The sequence below is a fragment of the Cervus canadensis genome, chromosome 6, assembly GCF_019320065.1.
Source record: "Cervus canadensis isolate Bull #8, Minnesota chromosome 6, ASM1932006v1, whole genome shotgun sequence".
NCBI lineage: Eukaryota > Metazoa > Chordata > Mammalia > Artiodactyla > Cervidae > Cervus > Cervus canadensis.
Genome location: NC_057391.1, coordinates 8,511,568 through 8,535,586, shown reverse-complemented (window position 1 = coordinate 8,535,586; position 24,019 = coordinate 8,511,568). Strand labels below are relative to the sequence as shown.

The 24,019-nt window shown below is 34.9% G+C and overlaps 1 protein-coding gene across 2 annotated transcripts in view; it reads left to right on the top strand.

Annotated features, from left to right (window-relative positions):
• The window catches only part of AP3B1 (adaptor related protein complex 3 subunit beta 1), a 227,847-nt gene that overhangs the window by 13,807 nt on the left and 190,021 nt on the right, over positions 1-24,019 (top strand). For both annotated transcript variants that reach the window (XM_043470725.1, XM_043470726.1), the window contains exon 2: positions 12,355-12,430. In XM_043470725.1, coding sequence (XP_043326660.1) covers positions 12,355-12,430 — 76 coding nt within the window. The remainder of the gene's footprint in view (positions 1-12,354; positions 12,431-24,019) is intronic.

Here is a 24,019-nt window from a genome sequence, read left to right as displayed (position 1 = left end):
ACACACAGACACAAACACACAGAGCCATCTTTCTTGGTACCTTATATAGTGCTTAACAAATGATTTTGGATAATAGTGATTACAAATGATTCCCACCCGCCTTTTTTTTTTTTTTAGCATTTTTAGTATTTTAAAACTTTTCATTAATATGGTAAAAATTATAAAAAATTTCAGTATTATTTGGTCAATATCATATGTTTTATGTTTCAAAAATTTAAAAATATATGTGGAAATAATTTAATCTTTTGAAAATTACAATAGTTTTTTCAACAGAATGCAGAATTTAAAATAAACGTGTAAAGCTCAGTGATTTACATTTTCAGATTTTTTTTCCTGTCATATAGGAAATTGTAGGATTTTTTTTGGTTTCTAGGCCTACATGGCCTTCATCAGGAAACTTGACAGGGCTGTGTGACTTTTTTAAAAATTGTGATTAAAAAATATATAACATAAAATTTACCATCTTAACGATTTTTAAGTATACAGTCCGTTAGTGTTAAGTATACTCACATTGTTGTTCAACAGATCACAGAACTGTTTCGTTTTGTAACAGTGCCAAGTGATTTTTTCAAAACTGAATTTTTTACTGAGATTTTCAAGTGCTTCAGGGACAAAGCTTATCTAAGGTAGAGATTGAATATTGGTTTCCTCAATTCCCTAAACAGAAGGCTAATCCAAACTCATCAGATGGAAAACTTGCCTTCTGTGGCCTTGGAAAGTTGATTTTTTTCTTTTTAAGGATTTAAAAATTAATCTGGCTTTGAATTGGCATATCTTATGAACATAGTAGAAAACTTATATTTATTTTACTGTAGTTTATGGATTTCTTGGAGGAAAATCTAATACTAATACCCATACTTGATGCACACACTGCCTCTTTGGCATGTCTGTGTTTATGCCCATCTGCTCCTGTGGCACCATGCCCATTATTCCAGTGGCATGCCAGTGTCAGTGGGGCATGTGAGCCAACAAAGATGAATTGTTTGGATGGAATACACTATTCTGTAATACTGATTAATTTTGAGCTGATGAATCTACATGAGATAATGTTAACCAAATATAGTCAAAGTAGTGTCAGTGAAAATAAAATTTATTTTGACTTAGACAGAAGTGTATCACAGGTGCTTTAGTCTACTGCTGAGAATAGTTAGTGTTTATTATGGTTCCAGTGATCAGCTTTCTTTTCACAAAACTTTGAATTCAAGAGAAAAAAGAATGCAACAGTTTTCTTGTGGTCGATTATAAAAATTAGGGAAGTATTGTGGCACCATAGGTTATGGATTTTATACTTATTCTATAATTCCTGAAATGTTTTCTTAATATACTCAACTTTAGAAGTTCATAGTAACGTGGTAAATGGGAAGAATGTTGGATTTCAAAACAAGACTCAGGTTTAATTCTTTGCTCTGCTGTTCCCTAATTCTGTGTTGGTATACTTGAAAATTATGTTTAGAATTTCTTACATGTGTAATTTTTTACTTCCATGTTATCCTTACATTCTCTGAGCTTCGGCTTCCTTATTAATTGAATAGTGAAGAACTCTGCATGCTTCCTAGAGACTCTGATACTAAAATAAATAAATAATGTTTTAAGTTCTAGAAAATGCTTTTAGGTGACTAAATAAGTTAATCATATGTTATCAATGTAAGGCATGTTAGTAATAGAGAAAATGCATCACTTCCCCATTCTTGTACCCCCCTGAGATAATCACAATGGAAAAGTTCTTGTGTATCCTTCTAGAAAAAAATTTGTAAACCAAATGATCATATATATGTATAATATTACCAAATGATAATATATAGTAACATTTTAAAATGTTACTACACTGAATCTTTATAATTGTTAGTGCATTACATCTTCTCCCTCATATTTATTGGTTTATTTTCTCAATGAAATACCTTATATGTCCTTTGTCCATTTCCCTGTTGGATCAGCTCTTGTTGATTAGTTAAGGGTCTTTTGTATTCTAAGGAAATTAGCTCTGAGTTAAATTCCAAATTCATTTTATTTGTTTTTTGACTTAAGTTTATGGCACTTATTCTTAGTGCAAAAATTTTAAAACTTTCTGTGTTTATATTTATCAAATTTAAATGACTTTTGAGACTCCATGAGTCTTCTTAATCTTTTATCGAAAGTGGCAACTTTGGTTTATGGTGCTGTTAAACAGAAAAAAGAATTTTAGCTTGTTCCTAAGTAGCTATGTGATATTTCCTTTAAAACTTTAAGGATGAGTAGTCGCATTCTAGAAAGTATTCCTTATATCCTGAGCAAAACTAAAATCTATTTCCTGCTGCCTGCCAACAGAATAGTAGCTGAGGACTTTGGTAACGGGTTTGGCAAATATGGAGACTTTTTGGTATATATATGACATCATGGTTTTTAAAACATGCACACGTAGAATGTATACATGGAAGATGTATGCGTAGTTTTTAACTTTTACTGGGGTCGTGGACCATTTTGAGAATCCAGTGAAAGCTTAGAGTTTTCCTGTATTCCTCTGAGGAACATGGTTAATATATAGCTTATGTTCATTTATTCTTTCAACTCGTTTGTATTGTGTTTTTAGTGTACTTGAGGAAACAACCATTGTGTACATTTACAGACCCTTTGTAGACCTTCTTTTGGTCTTTATCATCTGTGTTTGTTCCTGCCATGTATCTTTGCAAAATTCCTATGGTTGGCTCCTTGTCTTCTGAGATCTCAGCTTAACTGATCACTTCTACCTATAGAGATCTTTTGTGATTGCCCAGTCTTACTTTAATTGTATTACCTTATTTTAATTATTCGAATAGTACTTATTCTGTTTATATTTATTTTTCCCTTCCCTTTCCCTCTCTCCTTCCCTCCCTCCCTCCCTCCCGCTTCTGTCATTTCTGTCATTCCCCCTCACCTGCATTCTCACTTAGAATGTAAGTCCCAGTACTTAGAATAGTTCCTGAAACCTAGTATATACCAAATAAATGAATGTTCTAGGCCCAGTGGTAAATGCTTTACAATGATCTCATTAAGTTTTCTTAACTTTTGTGAAAGATACCATCCTTTAGTTTTGTTGATTTTTATCTATTGTAGTTTCTTTCTGTTGTATTGAATTCTCCCCTTATACTTTATTTCTTTACTTGTTCTTTGAGTTTAATTTGCTATTATTCTTCTAGTTTCCTGAAATGGAAGCCTAGAATATTGATGTTCAATCTTTCTTCTTTTATATTGCATTTCAGTTCAGTTCGGTTGCTCAGTTGTGTCTGACTCTGTGACCCCGTGGGCTGCAGCACACCGGGCCTCCCTGTCCAGCACCAACTCCCGGAGCTTTCTCAAACTCGTGTCCATCGAGTCGGTGATGCCATCCAAGCATCTCATCCTCTGTTGTCCCCTTCTCCTCCTGCCTTCAATCTTTCCCGGCGTCAGGGTCTTTTCCAGTGAGTCAGTTCTTCACATCAGGTGGCCAAAGTATTGGAGTTTCAGCTTCTGCATCAGTCCTTCCAATTAGAAATATAAATTTACTTATAAGTGCTGCTTTTACTATATATCATGAGTTGTGAGATGTTGTAATTTTGTTGGTCAGTTCAGAATATTTTCTAATATCCCTGATGATTTTTTCTTTGACCCGTAGGTTATTTAAAATGTGTTGCTTATCTTGCCCAACATCTGAGCATTTTCTAGTTTTTTTTTCTGTTATGGGTTTTTAGTTAGATTCCATGTACCCTAAATGATTTTAGATCTTTGAAATCTGTTAAGATCTTATCCAGCATATAATTTTATTTTGATAAGTAATGTTCCATGTGCACTTGAAAAGAATGTTTTTCTGCAGTTGGATATACTGTTCTATGCATGTCAGGTTAAGCTGGTTATTTGTGTTCATATTTTCTACATCTTTATTGAATTTTTTTATCTGCTTGTTCTAAGAGGTGTGTTAAAAGTGCCAGTCATGCTCGTGGATATATGTCTTTTTCTTCTATTAGTTCTGCTTTATAGATGGAAGTTTTCCTTTGTAGATGAAAGGTATAAATTTAGAATAAATCTCATGTAAATTTAGAGTTGTCTTCCTTTTGAAATGATATCCTTTTATATCCTGGCAGCAGATCCTCAGCAGTTATTGGTCTGAAAATCACTTTTTTTCACCATCAGCTTTGAAGCGTATTTTCTTTCAGTGGGTTTGTTGTTTGTTGGCCTTTTTTCTTTCAGCTTTTTAAAGATGTCATTTGATTTTCTTCTGACCTCTGTAAATTCTTTTGAAAAGTTGGCTGTTGGTATTATTGGATTAAGGATTAATAGACTATGGCCTGCGCATTCGTGCATGCATGCTCAGTTGCTTAGTAGTATCTAATTCTATGTAAACACATGGACTATAGCCTGCCAGACTCCTCTGTCTGTGGAATTATCCAGGCAAGAATACAGGAATGGGTTGCCATTTCCTGCTTCAGGAGATCTTCCCAACCCAGGGATCAAACCCATGTCTCTTGGGTCTCCTGCATTAGCAAGTGGATTCTTTACCACTGTGCCATCCAGAAATCCTCATATGTATAAAGTTTTATTAGAACACAGCCAGCCCATTTATGTATGTATTGTATTAGCTGATCTTACTTTACAGTCATCAGAGATGGTATGGCATGTAATGCCTAAAATATTTGACCCTTTATTGAAAAGTTTTGTTGACCCTTTTCTTAAGGAAATGTCTTTTTTTTTGCATACATTAAAGTTTTTCTTATTATCTTTTGATTTTTAGCTGTTTGACTCTTCTAGACCTCGTGGTGTCTGTGTGTCTGTGTGTCTGTCTCTGTGTGTGTGGCTTTCTTTATGTTTTTCCTGTTTTTTAAAGATTTTAAAATATATAGTAAGTTTACACTTTTCATCAGTTTAGAAAAATTCTTAGCCATTAGCTTTTGAAATTTGCTCTTGTCCCATTCTTTTTGGGGCTTCCCTCATAGCTCAGTTGATAAAGAATCTGCATGCAATGCAGGAGACCTCAGTTCGATTCCTGGGTCTGGAAGATCTGCTGGAGAAAGGATAGGTCACCCACTTTAGTGTTCTTGGGCTTCCCTGGTGGCTCAGCTGGTAAAGAATCTGCCTGCAATGAGGGAGACCTGGGTTCGATCCCTGGGTTGGGAAGATCCCTTGGAGAAGGGAAAGGCTACCCACTCCAGTGTTCTGGCCTGGAGAAATCCATGGACTGGATAGTCCATGGGGTCACAAGGAGTCAGACACGACTGAGTGACTTTCATTTCACTTCACTTGTCTCTTCTGCCTCTTTTTAGGTATGTTAGATATTCTGATTATATTATACATGTCTCTGATGTGCTATTCAATGTTTTCCATTCTTGTATTTCTTGGTGCTTCAGATTGTGTATTTTCTCTTGACCTGCCTTTGCTTTCAGTAGTCCTATCTTCTGCTATTTCCAGTCTGCTCTTAAACCTATCTAGGGAGTTCTTCATTTCATAAACTACACTTTTAATTTCTGAATGTTCATTTGATTATTTTGTATAGATTTTACTACATTATTGACATTCTCTATTGTTTTGTCTCTTTTGTCCATCTTTTCCTGTATTTTCCTGGCCATGTTAATTGTAGTTGTTTAAAAGTCCCTATTTGATAACTCTAGTTTGTGAGTACCCTGGATCTCTTTCTGTTCCTTTTTGTCCTTTCTCTCCCTTCTCTCCTTCCCTCTTTCCTCCCACCCTCACTCTCTCTCTCCTGTCATTTGTTCCTGCTTTTAGTGTGTCTCTTAAGTTTTGATCAGCTGCTAGGTAATCAGGAACATAGATGAGTCTCTGAATGATGTCTTCCAAAGAGGACTGTGTGTTTTGTTTTGTTTTTCTTTCTGATAGTACAGTGTTAGCGGAGCACTTTGGTCTTGTTTAAGTTCAGTTTTAGGCTTTTAAAGGTTTTATCTATTTCAATTTTTCTTCTACTCTTAAGAAGTATCCTTACTTTTCAATTGTGCCCCTCCTGTGGTCTTAACGGAAAGGCCAGGGTATTTACCAACACCTCCCTAGAGAAGGAAATGGCACCCCATTCCAGTATTTTTGCCTGGGAAATTCCATGGACAGAGGAGCCTGGTGGGCCATACAGTTCATGGGATTGCAAGAGAGTCAGACATGACTGAGGAACCAGACCACCACATCTCCTTGGGAGACTTGGTTTCCAGCTTCTCTTCCCTGCAGTGTGTGGTTGCTGAAATCTCTGCTCAGGTGTTTATATTTAACCTCCCAGCCACTGTTGTTTTCTACTGGATTTCCCACATTCTTACTCTGTGAAAACGTAGTCAACTACTTGAAGGGAGTTTGTACACAGATTTTTGTGTACCTTTTCACTTGTTCCCTACTCTGTAGTTTCACCCTTTAAGTTCCATTTCCTTCGGTAGCCACAAACATTAACGTTTGTCTCTTTAGTCTTTTAAAACTGTCATTTTTATCCTTGGATTCTATTCTCCCAGATAGCGATTTGAGAAATGCAGTCGGGAAAAAAGCTGATGTGAATAAAAGCCCACTTTATGTGCCTCCATTCCTTCCATGATCTTGGCCCCTTAAGTTCTGCCTGGATGACTTGAGAAAGTTTCCTTATTTGTTTTTTCCAGGTTTTATAGTCGTTTTCTGTGGTAGGTTTAGTGTCTTACAAGAAGAGCACCGTGGGCACATCTGGAAGTCCCTACAGTGTATTCTAAACACAACAGCCAGAATGCTTCTGTTTGTGTGTTAGACTATGACTTCTCTATTCATCACCCTCCTATGGTTCCTTACTTCATTCAGGGTGGACACCAGAGTCTCTAGTATTATTTACCTTCCTTCATCTGCTCTGCCTAGAGACTCTGTCCCTCCCCTCCAGTGCTGGCGTGACTGACTCCCTCACTTGCAAATGTTTGTTCAGATGTTTCCTTACTCAGCCTGTGCTGACCACCCTACTTGAAATTACCTCCTCCTTTCCCTTCTGCATTCCCCCTCCCTTTGCTCTGTTTTTCCCTCATATCATCTTGTGATTTTAAAACTTATTCTTTTATTATGTTTGTTGTCTCTTTTACTTGTTAAAATGATAACTCTACAAGGGCAGGGATTTTCATCATTTTTGTTCATTGGTATGTCACAAATGCAAATTAGAACCAGATGAGATGGAGAATTACAAAATCTAAGGGAAGAAGGAATTCAGAGATAGAAGAGAAGTAGTCAGTTATATCAAATATCAAATAATCTAAAAGTATTAATGAGATTTCTGCATTGGATTTTTAAATAAGGAGGTTATTTGTTGCTTTTCTGAAAGACATTTTTATAGAAGAGCAAAGAGAAAACGAAGATGACCAGGGACTGAGGATGTTGTGATAGCAATTGTAGACTATTCTTTTTTAGTTTTGTGAGAGTATAGTAGAAAAAGTTCATATCTACTTGGATAAGTTTTGGTTTCTCCCTTTAGAGAGTTAATAAATGGATGATTGGCTGTTGGAATTTCTGGTTTTACTCACTTTTGTGTTTATTAATTAATACTTTGTGCCCAAAACTACATAAAGTTTTGAGTGTCATCCAAGGCAAAGTTACTGAGGTTTCACCTTGTGCACGGAAACTCGTTATGAAGTGCAGAACCTTAATGCTGCACAGTGCTAGAAAAAAGTAAATTTTGACTCTTGTTCCCAGCCTTTTTTTTCTACATACCTCTTCATGTACACTGGAGAAGGAATTGCCAGCCCACTCCAGTGTTCTTGCCTGGAGAGTCCCATGGACAGAGGAGCATGGAGTCACCAAGAGCCGGACACACTTGCGCGATTGAGCGGCAGCATTCGTTTATACAGTAGACCTTTTGGGGTGGAAGCATCTTTCATTTGAGTAGTTGTCAAAGCATGAAGAGGTGCCCATGATTTAAAATTTTTTGGTGGGGCTTGAGAATGTTTCAGTCCTCTCCTCCTCAAAGATTTTTGATGCGTCCTTTTTGAGGATGTACTTTACTGCCGATTGGAAATCACTATTCATCACTTTTCCCAATCTGTCATTCCAGGATTTAAAATTCAAGTGTTACTTTCTATAGTACCCAAATTTTGGTAATTCTTTTGAGAGAAAAGGAAGTCATTGTGTAGTACAGTGCTCTCAAACTGGTGAAGGGCCCTTTTCTTCTTTTAAATTTCCAATCCGTTATGGATAGATACTTCTGTAAAATACAATAAAAAATGAATTGCTGGAAAAAGCATGCAAAATGCTAGCCCTAGTTTTCTGTTAGATTCAAAAATATAAAACTACACTGTTGAAGTGCCAAAGTATTTGCTCTCAGTTTCTGTCTCCTATGGATTAGTGGCAAGACTTTGTGCGCTGGGAGTGGTCCTTGGGCCAGTCTTCCTCAGATCACACTTGGAGAAGCAGTGAGACAGTGCTCAGCGCTGCCGTGTGTTTCCCCTTGATCTACACAGTCTTGCGAAGGAGTAGGAGGTTTTAATGAGTTATGGACTGCAGATTTTTAAAAAAGAGGTTATTTATACAATGTAAAAGCTTTACTGCTTCTTAAGTTCTGAAAGGGTAACTGTTAAAACTTTGCTTTTTGAATAGTTGCTGCTTTACACAGTGCTGAAGTAAAAGTGACTTCTTGGTAACAGTAAGATTTTCTTTAACTTTCCAGTTATTTATTTTTCTTGGGTTCTGAAAAGTAAGAACAAGCTTATTTTGAACATGAAAGGAAAAGTTATACCACTTAACACCACAAGATGTCACTTATGTAAAAATAAAGTTGTATTTTAATACTCAAAAGCTGAAAAGCTACAGGTAAGTAGATAAATTAAGAACTAGGTAAATTAAAAAAGCAATATTTGGATTGGTTTTTGGTAGAATCAATGAAAATGTTACTAATTCAGTATTGTTTTGAATCAACTCTTGATGTTTCACACAAAGAATTTCTTTTTGTTCCTTATTTAGATTTTTCAAAATTATAAAACTAATTTCTAAATTCTTAAGATTAATATAGTAATACATGTTAATTGACCATATTCGAATTTGTGTAATGAAGGAGGTAGACCTAAAATGGCTCAATACAAGTGAACATATTTTGAGAGTTAAACGAGGTGTTATGGTATTAACTTTCCCACATCTTTACTGTTTTGGTGACAAGCAAAGAGCAATTTGGGTAGAGATATGTAATTTGTTTCAGAATTTTCAATAGGTCTTTATGACATATCTGAGAAGTTGAATATTACATCAGGTTGAAGCAGTGCCTAGGAGTTTTCTTGTTTCTTTTCTCAGAACCTCAAAGTTATTAGCTTTCTACCCATGATAACACTGAAGATACTTATATTTGTTATTGAAGACCATCTTTTCTGTTAACCATGAAGAGCAAAACCTTTGACTTTAATGTAGGATTCCTGTTCTCTTATTTTTAGTTTAAGAGAACGGGTCAGGACATGAAGGTGTTTGGGAAGGGAACTGTAGCATTAGGAACAAACCAAGTTTTCATTAGGCTGTGAATAAGATTACACCTGGATTTGGAGGTTGGAATGTCCTGAAAATTGACACTTCATTATTCTTCATTGCTCACTTTTCTCTGCAGATAACACTTGTAGAGAAGATTGGTAGTATACTCTTGGGGGGAAAAAAGGGATCAGACATAAGAAAATGAAATTTTTTTTTTTGACATGTACATGTGTGGTCACATTTTCTTTCTGTTTACTTATCTAATTACTTTACCTTTTTTCAAGTTCTATTTCCAAAAAGTTTTTAAAGGTTTCTTTTAGGTGTTTTTTTTTTTTTTTTAATATAAAAGCCTACATGGTCAGTAGGTAAAATAGGAAAATAGCAAAAAGTAGGGGAAAAAAACCTTATTTGTGGTTCCTGCCACAAAAAATGTCAACAAAAGGAATTTTTGTTCCTTTTCAGTTAACAGTGCAGTGTGAAAGAACAGGGAGTTTTAAGAAGGAATTCTGAATTCATTGGAGTGAGCAATTGGAGTATTTTATATTTGGTAGTTATATATCCTCAGATGTAGTTCTTATATGTTGCTGTCTTACTATTTGTATGTTTTCTAGCTATATTTTTAATTAGAGAAAAGTAGTTATTGTGATTATTTATTGTGTCTTGCTAGTGGTCATCATTGTATTTAATTTTATGAGCTGCTTGGAAAGGAAGAGTAACTTTTTCATAATAAATCTCATTGCCTTTATTTATTTTTCCTGCAGTAACAGTTTGTAACATTTAACTCCAATATTAGGTTGCTAGGACTGCCATAACAAAATACTACAGACTCAGTGGCCTAATAAAAAATTTATTTCCTCGGATCCTGGCGGCTGGAAGCTGCAGATCAGAGTTTTGGCAGATTTGGTTTCCTCTGGAGCCGCTCTCCCTGGCTTGCGGATGGCCACCTGCTTGCTGTCCCCTCACATGGTCATCTTTTGGTCGTTGTGAATCAGTCCTAACCTGCTCTTCTTATGAAAAATCACTCATATTGGATGAGGGCCCACCCATGTTGACCTATTTTAATTTAATTAACCTCTTTAATGATTCTTCAAATACACTCATATTCTGTGGTATTGAGGATTAGGATTTTAACATAGGAATTTTGGAAGGGACACAACTCAGCCCATAATAACACATGATCGATCATTTGTTCTTGATAAGTGTTTACTGCCTATATTAGGCCTAAATTTGTGAAATGTAAAAAGTAAAGTACTTTTGTCAAGGCTGTCTATTTAGAGTAGTTAAGGAAGCTCTTCTCACCTACTTTTAAGCTTAAGCTGAGATCAGAGAGCTTCTGATACTTTGTTTGGGTGCGCACATGCATGTGAGCACCTTGAACCATACTGCATGAAGCTATGTGAAGTAAATTTTTAAAATCTGTTTTCTGGAGAGTTTGTTGTAGAAACTATTAAAAGTTGCTAATCATAAACTGATAATGAGTACAAAGTGGTTAGTTATAGTTTGTAATCTATAATCTTTATAGTCATTTAAGAGGATTTTTCAATGCTGTCCTAAAATAAGGTTCAGTGATTTAAATTCTTGAGTAAGCTTGAGACTTAAATGTGATACTCTTAATTTCAGAGTATATATAATAGTGGCTATCAGATCCTTAATAATGTATTTCTCAGAAACAGATTAAATCTCTTTTAATCTTTTGGAGTATTTCTGTCTTATTCACACATGTGAATAAAACACTACAAAAACTTTTTAATATCATTTTTTTTTTTAATATCATTTTAATGGAGGTATAATTCTCATACACCGAATTACCCAACTTTGGATTATAATTAGATGAGTTTTTGACAGATGTATACACCTGTGAAATCACTATCACAATTAAGATAGACAACATTTCCATCTTCTTATGGAAGAAATTTGTAATGTCCCTTTGTCCACTTCTTCTACCTATGATTCCACTACCTTGGTTCTGTCCCTACAGATTGCATTTTCTAGAACTTTAAATTAATTCAATTATGGTCTTTTGTGTCTGGTGTCTTTCAGTCACATAATAATTTTGAGACTTCATCCATATTATTGCATGTATCAGTGGTTGGTTCTTTTCCCTTCCTGAGTAATATTCCAGTGTATGGCTAAATCCCATTTTGCTGATGGACATTTAGATTGTTTCTGGTTTTTTGCTATCGATAAAGCTGCTATGTATATTCTCTAAGTTATTCTGTAGAATTACGGTTTTCTTTCTCTGAAAGTGGAATGACTGGATCACATAGTAGGTTTATGTTTAAATTTGGAAGGAACTCCCAATTTTTTCCAAAGTGATTGTACTCTTTTATGTTCCTACCAGCAGTGTATCAGAGTTCTAGTTGCTCTATAGCCTTGGCAACATTTGTTATTGTCATTGTGTTAATTTCATTTGTTCTCATGGATGTGTAATAGTTTCTCATTAAATTTGCATTGTTGATAGTTAATGACCTTAGGTATTTAACAGTATTCCTCATCTTTTTTTGTGTGTGAAATGCCTGTTCAGGTTTTTTGACCAATTTAAAAAAATTGGTGTGTCATCTATAAATCTGTTGTAATTGTTACATAACTTTTTTATAATTAAACTTTTGATTTTGAAATAATTGTAGATTCATACACAAGTATAAAAAGTAATGCAGAGTCTGTGTACCCTTTATCCAGTTTCCTTCAATGATTAACTATAGTACAATATCACAACCAAGATGTTGACATTGACATAACTTCTTGAGTCTTGTTCTGATTTTCCTACTTTTATTTGTACTTAACTTGTAGATGTTTTTGTTAGGGTGGTGTTCTATTCCATTTAACCACTTTGATATTATTTTGTAGGGTTAGAAGAGAAACATGTATTTAACTATAAATAAGAAAATAATTTGGTAACTATGTACAGCATGCTATTAAAATTACATGTTTTAATGCCTATGTAATATAAAGTCTAAATATGCAATTTTTCTTTTTTGTGTGTAGAAATGAAGATCTAAAGCAAATGTTAGAGAGCAACAAAGATTCTGCTAAATTGGATGCTATGAAACGGATTGTTGGGGTAGGTAAAGTAATTAGATCATTTTGACTTTTGAATAAATGACAAGTAGTGATATGCTAAAAATATATGTTATAGAATATGTTAAATACCAAATCAAGCATTCCCATCTACCCTTTATTATTAACTTAAAATTCCCTGTCTAAAATGTTTTGGAAGAAGTAATGAAGTGACAAAATTCAGAAACTTGAGTTCTAATTCTGTCTCTTCTGTTTCTCAAGTATTTCTTTTGTCAAATAGAGAGTGCTAATCAGTTTGAAGAGAAAATAAGATTATATACCACAATATTTTGACTTCCTACAAAGAGGGATACTAATGTGCTAAAGGATATTTTTTTGGTCCTTCTATGACCTAAAAATTGTGAGCATGCTTTCTTCTGACCTTCAAATTTCTTTTCTACCAATACAAATGGTTTATTCAGTTTATCAGCATAGAACTTCTAATGAATATTAATAGATATAAAAACATCCTGTACTTTTCTATTGTAATGCAAAATTCAGACAGTGGTCTAATATATTATTATTTGAAGGCTTCTACTGTCAGAATTAAAAATATAATGCAATTTCTGATTATATATTAGGTTTAAAAATATTTGCAATTTGTGTGGGTCTTGCTCTATTTTTTTTTTTTTTTTTTTTGATTGTTTATATTGACAGTGAAAAAAACTGGCTTAATTCAGTGACTCTCTGATACTAAAGAGTCTGCTTGTCTCAGTGGAATTAAATTTGTCAGACCTTGTCTTTCTTACTACTACTTTGCTTTTTTTCACCACCATTGCTGATTTTGTTTTCCAGAACTTTTTGTATCAGGTCAAAATGTAGTAAATTCATGTAATTGCACAAATTAACTCTACTGTAGAAGGATTTAAACACAACTGAAACAGTACTGTTTTCCAGCAGGGCCACTATATGAGAGTTTGAGATCTCCATTCTAAAATCCAAATCCCATTTATGAAAGATGATTATAGATATGAATTTACTGTGTTCAAAAGTTTGCTGTTGTGAAAACCCAATGTGTCAAAGTCAAAGACTAATTATACCTGTAGAACGTGCTTGATTCTTTTATTTAGATTTATGTCATTTGGTAATGAAGGCAAATGTTGAAGATTTTTTGGTAAATTTTTCATTTGTTTATGTTAAACCAAGGCTTCCCTAGTGGCTTGGCAGGTAAAGAATCCACCTGCAATGCAGAAGACACAGGAGACACAGGTTTGGTCCTTGGGTAAGGAAAATCCCCTGAAATTGGTAATGGCAACCCACTCCAGTATTCTTGCCTGAAAAATCCCGTGGACAGAGGAACTTGGCAGGCATCAGCCTGTGGGGCCAAACAGTTGGGCGTGACTGAGACTGAGCACTCACGCAGTGTCATACCATATAAATAGCAGCGTTTACGGAGAGGTAGTTCTTTGCTTTACATGGCTTTGGCATTTGAATTTCAGTCTCCACAGTTTAGTTAAACAGTACCAGTCTCCTCACAGTAGGTTTATATTTCAGTTATCATGGTATATCGACTTAGTTACTTGCATACTGTACAAGTTTCATCACTTAACTCTTCAGTCCTCAACTCACTATATATATAACAAATATGTGTATGTCATGTCACTTCTTTCAAAGTTATTTTTAGCAGTTGGTCACTGTGTGTGTTACTTAGCTCATGTACAGACTGCAAAGCATGAAGTAGTGATCCCTCGTTTACCAGTGAGAAGCCCACTTGACATTTTATGAAAATGGATGATTAAAAACAGAATTTGATCAACAAAGATAAAAATGCAGGAGGAAATGAAAAGTGGTAACACTAGAAATGAAATTCAGAAAGAATGTACTGGAGTTATGGAGAAATTGCTGACTGTGGGAATGTTGATGCCGCCACTTTTTGAGAGACTCTAAATCCTGTCTGGGAAATCCCATGGACAGAGGAGCCTGGTGGACTGTTAGAGTCCATAGGATTGCAAAGAATCAGAGATGACTGAGCATGCACAAACATGTAGCTAGAGGTACGTCAGACAGGTAGGCTTTTCAACATAAATGAGGAAAATGGTTGTGATGAAAAGGCTGAAGATATGCCAGAGGAAGTGATGATGCCAAAATCTTCACATGGGAGGAGCTCTAGGAGATAAGTCACAACATTAGAAGTACAAAGGATACAATCTTGGAAGCTGATCCAAACTTAGAATTAATTTATCAAGGAATATACAAGATGCTTGCATGCATGCATGCATGCTCAGTCACTTCAGCTGTGTCCAACTCTTTGCAACCCCATGGACTGTAGCCCACCAGGCTCCTCTGACCATGGCATCCTCCAGGCAAGAATACTGGAGTGGGTTGCCATGCCCTCCTCCAGGGAATTTTCCCAACCCAGGGATTGAATCCAAGTCTCTTATGTCTCTTTCATTGAAGGGCGGGTTCTTTACCACTAGGGCTATGTGGGAAGCCCTAAAGATGCTTGCTTGATACTTCAAATGATGAGAATAAGGCAGGTCCATTCAAACTACTCCTGATCAGTTGATTCTCAATGATTCTAATGTTTTAAGGTACAGTATATTAAATAAACGTTAATTTTATCATTTTTCATTTTCCTACCTGTATATTTCTGACAGTAATAAGGGAATATTAAATGTTTTTTATAAAATTCTTGTAAGTTACAGATCCAGTTGTCAAGATGGCTTTACATTGGTTTCCGCTTGCAGACCTGCAGGATACAGTCCTGCAGTGCCATATATAAAGCAGGCAGTACTCCTAATTGTTTCACTGAATTTTGGTTTTACATCCCACTAAGGTAAATTATTTCACTCTCTGAGGATGCTATTGAAATTCCTAAATATGGAAATGAGATATTTGGTAGTTTTTTCTTTATTCCTCTTTCAAACTTATAAAGAAATAAAAATGGATATTCTCACAATCTAGACTACTTGAGTGTTATAAATGTAATTTACATGTAAATAGACATCATAAAGAAGTGTAAATATAGCTATGGTAGTGGTCTGGTAGTTACAGACTTTCTCTCATTAGGAAGTTTGTATAAATGTAAATTTGGAACTTGATCATTAAACTGTAGGAAAATTATTATTAATTAAAAATTATTCCTTCACTTTGTATAAGATCCTCAGGATTTATCCATATTGTTAAAAATGTCAGAATTTCTTCCTTTCTCATGGCTGAATAATATCCCATTTTATATACAACACAGACGCACACATATATGTGTGTGTGTATATATATATAAGAAAGATGTAAGGTATATCTACATTACCAATTTACCATCAGTGCACTGTTTCCCTTTATCCACATCCTCACGAACACTTGTTATGTCCTGTCTTTTTGTTCATAGCAGTTCTAAGAGGTTTGAGGTGATAACCTCATTGTAGATTTGATGTACATTTCCTTGATAATGACTAATGTTGAACAACATCTTTTTCATGTACCTGTTGGCACCTTTAATTTACATAGTATTCTACATCAATTATATCTCCATAGATCTGGAAAAAATTATTATACAAGTGACACAAATATGTATTTGTAGATTTTCAAATAATATTGAGATATAAAAAGTGAAAGTTTCACCTTCCAGGTATACGTTAGCATTAAATTGTTAAGTTCTATTAAAAATTGTTTTTGGATTTTGATTAAGGTAATACGGAATTTGTGTATTTCCACCTCCACTCTTTTCCTGTCTTTCAGTAGCATTATATTCATATTTTATAGTTTTTAATCATAAGGAATCTTCAACATTCCTTGCTAGATTCATTCCTGTGTACTTTTCAGTTTTGCTTGCCATTATGAATGGTCCTTTTATTTATATTTTCAAAATTAGTTATTACTAGTGTATAGAAGAACAAATGACTTTTCTGTTCTTGTATTTGACCTTCTCAGCAAACTTCTTAAATCTGGTAGTTTTTTGGTTTCTTTGCTTGATTTTTGGATAGTTAATTGCATTATCCAGAAGTTATAACAGATTTATATTTTATTTTCAAATATTTTTATCTCTTGTTTTCTTCTCTCTTTGCTTGGATTTAGTTACACTATCATGTTGAGTAGTAGGCCTGGTAGAAGACAACACTATATTGTTTCTGATTTTAATGGAAATATTTGCAATATTTTACTCTTCAAGTAACTTCAAGGAATTCAAGTAAATATATATCTATATATTTAAGTGAAGTTGTATTATAGTTTTCATTTTGTCTTGTGTTGAGGTTTTTTATTAGATTCAGAGCATGAGTTCTAATTTACACCATCTTGGCCTGCTCCATTATTGCAAAGATTTCACCTCTCATTTTTAGCCTCTGTGTATAAGTCTGAGATCCAGTTTGCATTATTTCTTATGTATTATGTGAGATAAGAGGCGAATGTTTTTTTTTTTTTTTTTTTTTCCTTAGGGGGAAGTTTATTTCCCGGTCAGAAAAGGTGCGAATGTTTTTTAACACATGTATATCTAATTTTCCTCTATTTTTATTAAATACTCCACTGTTTGTTATTAAAAAGCTATCCTTTCCCAACCAAATTTCAGCCTCAACTGAAAATCAGTTTACTGTGTGTTTGTGGACCCACTTCTGAACTCTTCTGATTCATGGGTCTTTGTGGCCCTCAGTTTACCAATACCTCACCCTTGATTTCTGTAGCTTTAAAATAAAGTCTCGTAAGTCTTCCTTTAAAGAAAACAAAACTTTGTTTATGCTGTATCCTTTGCATTTCCGTGTAAATTTTGAAAGGTTGTCAGTTTCTACCAAAAAAAAGCTCACTGGGGTTTATAATGGAATTGATTAAATCTGGGCTTTCCTAGTAGCTCAGCTGGTAAAAAATCTGCCTGGAACGCAGAAGACCTGGGTTCAATCCCTGGGTTGGGAAAATCCCCTGAAGAAGGGAAAGGCCACCTGCTCCAGTATTCTGGCCTAGAGAATCCATGGACTGTACGGTCTGTGAGACGGCATAGAGTCAGACACGACTGCATTAAGTCTATAGATCAGTTGACTTTTGACATCATTTTGTCTTATGACCCATGATCACAATTCTCTCTCTTGTTTCTGTTCTTTTCAATTTCTTTCAACACTATAGTATAGTTTTTAGTGTAAAATTTTAAGTTCTTTTTTTTTTTGCTAATAGTTATTCCAAATATTTTGTGTCTTTGAATGCTATTAAATACTGTTATTTCAGTTTTTTAAAATTGTAATGATATTTAATAAGATAAATTCAATGAACATAATTAAATGTCTATAAATATAAGGTTTTCTTCATGGCACAACCCCACATCACATTCAGTTCAGTTCAGTTCAGTTCATTTGCTCAGTTGTGCTCAACTCTTTGCAATCCCATGGACTGCAGCACGCCAGGCTTCCTTGTTTGTCACCAACTCCCGGAGCTTACTCAAACTCATCTCCATTGAGTCAGTGATGCCATCCAACCATCTCATCCTCTGTCATCCCCTTCTCCTCCTGCCTTCAGTCTTTCCAGCATCAGGGTCTTTTCAAATGAGTCAGCTCTTCGCATCAGGTGGCCAAAATATTGAAGTTTCAGTTTCAACATCAGTCCTTCCAATGAACACCCAGGACTGATTTCCTTTAGGATGGACTGGTTGGGTCTCCTTGCAGTCCAAGGGACTCTCAAGAGTCTTCTCCGACACCACAGTTCAAAAGCATCAATTCTTTGGTGCTCAGCTTTCTTTATGGTCCAACTCTCACATCCATTCATGACTACTGGAAAAACCAAAGCTTTGACTAGATGGACCTTTGTTGGCAAAGTAACGTCTCTGCTTTTTAATATGCTGTCTAGGTTGGTCATAACTTTTTTTCCAAGGAGCAAACGTCTTTTAATTTCATGGCTGCAGTCACTATCTGCAATGATTTTGGAGCCCCCAGAATTAGTCTGTCACTGTTTCCATATCTGTTTGCCATGAAGTGATGAGACCAGATGCCACGATCTTAGTTTTCTGAATGTTGAGCTTTAAGCCAACATTTTTACTCCCTCTCTCACTTTCATCAAGAGACTCTTTAGTTCTTATTTGCTTTCTGCCATAAGTCTGGTGTCAGAAGTAGATATAAAGCAGAAGTAGTTTTCTTTCTGGAACTCTCTGCATATCTGAGATTATTGATATTTCTCCTGGCAGTCTTGATTCTAGCTTGTGCTTCATCCAGCCCAGCATTCCTCATGATGTACTCTGCATGTAAGTTAAATAAGCAGGGTGACAATACACAACCTTGATGTACTGCTTTCCGTATTTGGCAGTCTGTTCCATGTCCATTTCTAACTGTTGCTTCTTGACCTGCATACAGATTTATCAGGAGACAGGTTAGGTGGTCTGGTATTTCCATCTCTTGAAGAATTTAACACAGTTTGTTGTGATCCACATTCAAAGGCTTGGCATACTCACTAAAGCAGAAGTAGATGTTTTTCTGGAGCTCTCACTTTTTTGATGATCCATGTTCATTTACAGTAATTTAACTGTTCTCATTTGGCAGTAATGTCATACAAGTGAATTTGCTGATGACTAAGAAAATTACAAAGTGAACCCAAGGCCACTTAATCAAGAGTTATAGCAACAAAGAAACCCTGGGAATGAAGGTCAAGGTAGTAGGTTGCAACTGGCCAGATATGGTATTTGCCCAGTTTTCATTTAGGAATTTGCTAAAACAAATAAAAGGACTTCCCTTGTGGCTCAGAGGTTAAAGCGTCTGCCCGCAATGCAGGAGACCTGGGTTCAATCCCTGGGTCAGGAAGATCCCCTGGAGAAGGAAATGGCAACCCACTCCAGTACTCTTGCCTGGAGAATCCCATGGAGAGAGGAGCCTGGTAGGCTGCAGTCCATGGGGTTGCGAAGAGTCGGACACGACTAAGCGACTTCACTTTCACTTTTCACTCACTCTAGTATTCTTGCTTGGAGAATTACTGAACACAGGAGCCTGGCGAGTTACAGTCCATGGGGTCACAGAGTCAGACACAACTGAATGACTAACAACAAATAAAGTAAGTTATCTCCTCTTAGTTATTAGAAAACAAGAAAATGACAGGCATTACCTATTGCCGTTCTTTAACCGTGAAATTAAAATATTTCCTGAGTGTTTGGTTAAAAGAAAAAAGCCCTTAAAAAGAATAGTAATTATTCTTATATGTTCATAGTAGAAACTCCCTGTCCGGATTTAAAACACTGGTAGTAGTAGTAGTAGTCGTCGTCGTGGTGCGTCCTAGCTTAAGAAACACATTTGGACAATATGGCTTTTGACATATTAAAATTCTATGGGGAAAACTAAGACATCTTTTAATTTTGTTTTAATATCAAACTAACAGAAACTTAAAACTTCAATAAGAGCATGGGTTGGTCTGATTCAAGAAGTGCTTCCAAAACTAATTCGCCTAGCTTCCTTTCAGGAGAAATTGTTCATCACCACAGATCTTTTCTAACTTAACTTTTGGAGAAGAAAATAGAAAATCAAAGCCATAGTGCAGTAGCTCTGTCAAATATTTCCCCTTGTATTTTACTCTTAAACTAGCAATTATTGGTTACTAATTTTTTCTTTTATTATATAACTAGTAATTGTTTTTATTGAAATTTTTTCCATCGTGTATTATAACAATCATTTGTTTACTTTTGTCCAGTTTTTAGTATGATTTCTAATAAGCACCATGTTTCTATGTGGAAGCTTTAAAAATTATTTTAAAATGTTATGTTCATGCATGCACATTTATGCATCATTTCAAAATATCTGTTGGGTGGAAGTAGTTTGCTAGAGACCAATTAGTAGAGTATTATATTGGCTTCAAAATTTCTTTATTTTTTAAAATGTAGTTTTCAATATTTACATTTCTCTACATAATTTGGATTTCATGAGCCCTGAATATGGGGTTTTATCACCTCATATAATTGTATACAGGGTAGTTTTAAGACCTTAGCTTTATAGTTAAAAACCTTTGAACATTTCTAAATTTTAATTTGCCAAAATTTTAAATGTTATGTATTTGTTTTACATTACTTTCTAATATGTATCAAAATGCTGGCAGTGCACAGCTGACTATCTTTCACAGTCGGTAGCCCTGCAGTTCAACAGAGAATCTCGTGAGCAGGATCTACCAGTGAGAAACCATAATGATAGTCTCAGTTCATTTTATTATCTTTCTTTGGTAATACCTGAGGCTTATTTAGAATCGTGGGGAAATGTTTCCAGTGGTTCATATGTTGAATAAAGTCTCACGTATGCCAAAGCATGCTTTGGGAAGAAAAGCTACCTACTTCAAAATCTTGTGGTCACTTATTACACTGCAGGACTCAAGTTGAAAAACATACATATGTTATTTTTCTTGATATTTCTGAAAAATGTATGTCTAATGTTTAAAGCACATATTCATATTTTATCTTGGTTTGATGAAATGTGAACTAAGAATTTGAAATGTATTGCTTCATGTAGTGAGCTTGTAATAAGTTTTTTAGCTAAAATACTGATGAGTTGGTTATTCCAAGTCCTTGAAGGAATGGAATATTTCAGTGTATCGAAATCTTTGATGTATTTTCTTTTAGTAAGTGTTGGATGTTAAAGGTCTTTCTCAGATTAGTTTGCTTGTCTTTTTGGGATAATGAGCAAATCTGAACCTTTTGATGGATAAAATTCTTAAAATTTCTAATCAGAGTTATTGATATAAATTATTTTTTAGCCATACATGTTACATGGTATTTGGTTGGACTTTAACAGAACAAAGGGGGAAAAAAAAAAGATTATTTTAATTGATACAGAAAAAGCACTTGACAGAATTCAGCACCCTTTCATGATAAATCACTCAACAGACTAGGAATAAAAAAACTACCTTTTAAATAAGTGTTTTAAAGAAAAATTCACAGCTAACTTCATACTCAGTGGTAAAAGACTGAAAGCTTTCCCTCTAAGATCAGGAACAAAACAAGGATGCCTGCTTTCCCCACTTCCGTTCAAGGTAGTAATGGAAGTTTTAACCATAACAATTAGGCATGAAAAAGAAATAAAAGATATCCAAATTGGAAAAGAAGCAAAATTATCTTTGTTTGTAGACAACATGATTTTATATTTAGAAAACCTAAAGATTCCACAAAAAATCTTTTAGAACTAATAAGCAAATTCAACAAAGTTGCAGGATAGAAAATTAACACATAAAAATTAGTTGTGTTTCCATATGGTAACAATCACCAGTCCTAAAAAGAAATTATGAAGGCAGTCTATATATGGTAGTATCAAAATGAATAAAATACTTAGTAATAGACTTATCCAAGGAAACAAAATATTTGTACCTTGAGAACTAAAATGTTGCTAAAAGAAATTAAGACACAAATAAATGGAAAGATATCCCATGTTCATTGATTGGAAGACTTATTGAGATACCAGTATTCCCAAAGTTATCTACATATTCAGTGCAGTTCGTATCAAAATCCCAGGAATGTGTTTTGGAAAAAAAAAAAAGTCTGTGCACACACACACATATTTATTTGACTGCATTGGGTCTTAGTTATGTCATGTGGGATCTTCCATTGCGACACATGGACTCTCTTTTGTGGTTTGCAGTTTAGTTGCTTCTCAGTATGTGGCACCTTAATTCCCTGGCCAGGGATGAACTCATGTCCCCTTCACTGCACAGCGGATTCTTAACCACTGGACCACCAGAGAAGTCCTTGGCCAAAACAGTCTTGAAGAAAAACAAAGTTTAGAAGTCTCACACTTTCTGATTTCAAAACTTACTGCAGAGCTGCAGTAATCAAAGTGTGTGGTACCAACATTGCTGTGTTTACAATGAATAACCAACAAGGTCCTATGCATAGCCCAGGGAGCTCTGCTCAGTGCTATATGGCAGCCTGGATGGGAGGGGAGTGTGGGCAAGAGTGGATACATGTGTGGCTGAGTCCCTTTGCTGTCCACCTGAGACTGTCACCACATTGTTAATCAGCTGTACTCCAATGTAAAATAAAAAGTTTTTTTTTTAAAAAGTCACTAGGTCTAGCCCGTATTCAATAAGAGTAGTTAATGAGAGTGTGTATACTGTGGGTAGGGATGACTGGAAACTGTCTGAAGCTGCCTACCATAGAGTCTGAGAGGCTTTTAAAAGATGTTTTGATCCTGTTATTGTCCTTTTTAGTTAAAGTGTAAGAAAGAAAATGTAAGAAGTAAAAACAAAACAAAAACAAAAAGTGCTGTTTTTTGTGAACTGTAACATACTATATAAAAAGGCAAGCTCCTGAATACTCTCATTTATAGAAGTTGAAAGTTGTTAAGAGAGTAGATCTATCACCACAAAAAGATATGTAATTTTTTTATGGGGATTGAGGTGCTAACTAACCTTACTGTGGTATCAGTTTGCAGTGTATACTTGAGTCAAATCATCACATTGTACACCTTGATCTTAGTTATATCAGTATCTCAATAAATCTGGAATTTTTTAAATAAAAAGAAATCAATAACAAAAAGATGGGTAAATACCTAAATATTTCTCTTGTTTTATACCTCAGTAGTGAGTAATATTAAAGCCACTTAATGATTGGATGGTAAGTTACTCTCAGTTCAGTTCACTTGCTCAGTCGTGTCTGATTCTTTGTGACCCCATGGACTGCAGCACTCCAGGCTTCCCTGTCCATCACCAACTCCTGGAGCTTACTCAAACTCATGTCCATGGAGTCGGTAATACCATCCAACCATCTCATCCTCTGTCATCCCCTTCTCCTCCCATAAGTTACTCTAGGAAAAGGGATAGCCTGTGTTTACTTATTCCCTAGGTAAATAGGTAAATAGTTGTTTTCCAAAATATCTCAAGTTAATTACATCGTGTAATTTGTTGAAATTTCTGACGTATATAGTGTCATATCTGGAATCAAAAATGTCTTGGATTGAATAGCAGAATCGATATGTCAGAAGTTGAAATCACTAGAAACTAGTCAATTTGTTAAATAGAGATTAAAAAGAAGGGAACAAAAGCTTGGGGTCTTGTTGGATGTTATCAAAACATCTAACATATATGTCCAGCTAACATTTTTTTAGGGCAGGAAAAATAATTGGAAGACGTACTTGTTGAAAACTCCCCAAACTTGATGTATGACTTAAGTTTGTAAATGAAAGAAACTCCTTGAACCCCAAACAGGATAAAACTGAATGAAAATCATTCATAAACATATAGCAGTTAAACTAGAAAACAATAAAGAAAAAGTTTAGAAAGTACTTGGGAAAAAAAATACATTGCATACAAGGGAACAGCAATTTGAACAACTCCATATATCTCATCAAAAACATGGGAGCTGGAAGTCAGTGAAACATTTTTAAAGAAATTCTAATATTTTGGATATATAAGGTTAAATAAAATATATTGTTTAAAAAATGTGTGGTACCAGCTTAAAGACAGACATACATAAAAATGTGTGTATATTTATATATATACACACACATATAGAGAGTGCCTTAAAAGAAAAACTTCACGTATGTGGCCACATTATTTTCAACAAGGGTGCAAGACCATTCAGTGGGGGTAGAATTTCCCCAGATAGTGTTTGGAAACTGAAAACCCACATGCAAGAGAGTGAATTTAGACCCCTTACTGAATACCATATATAGAATAAGTTAAAAAATGGGTCAAAGACCTCAATAGGGTAGATTTGTTGGAG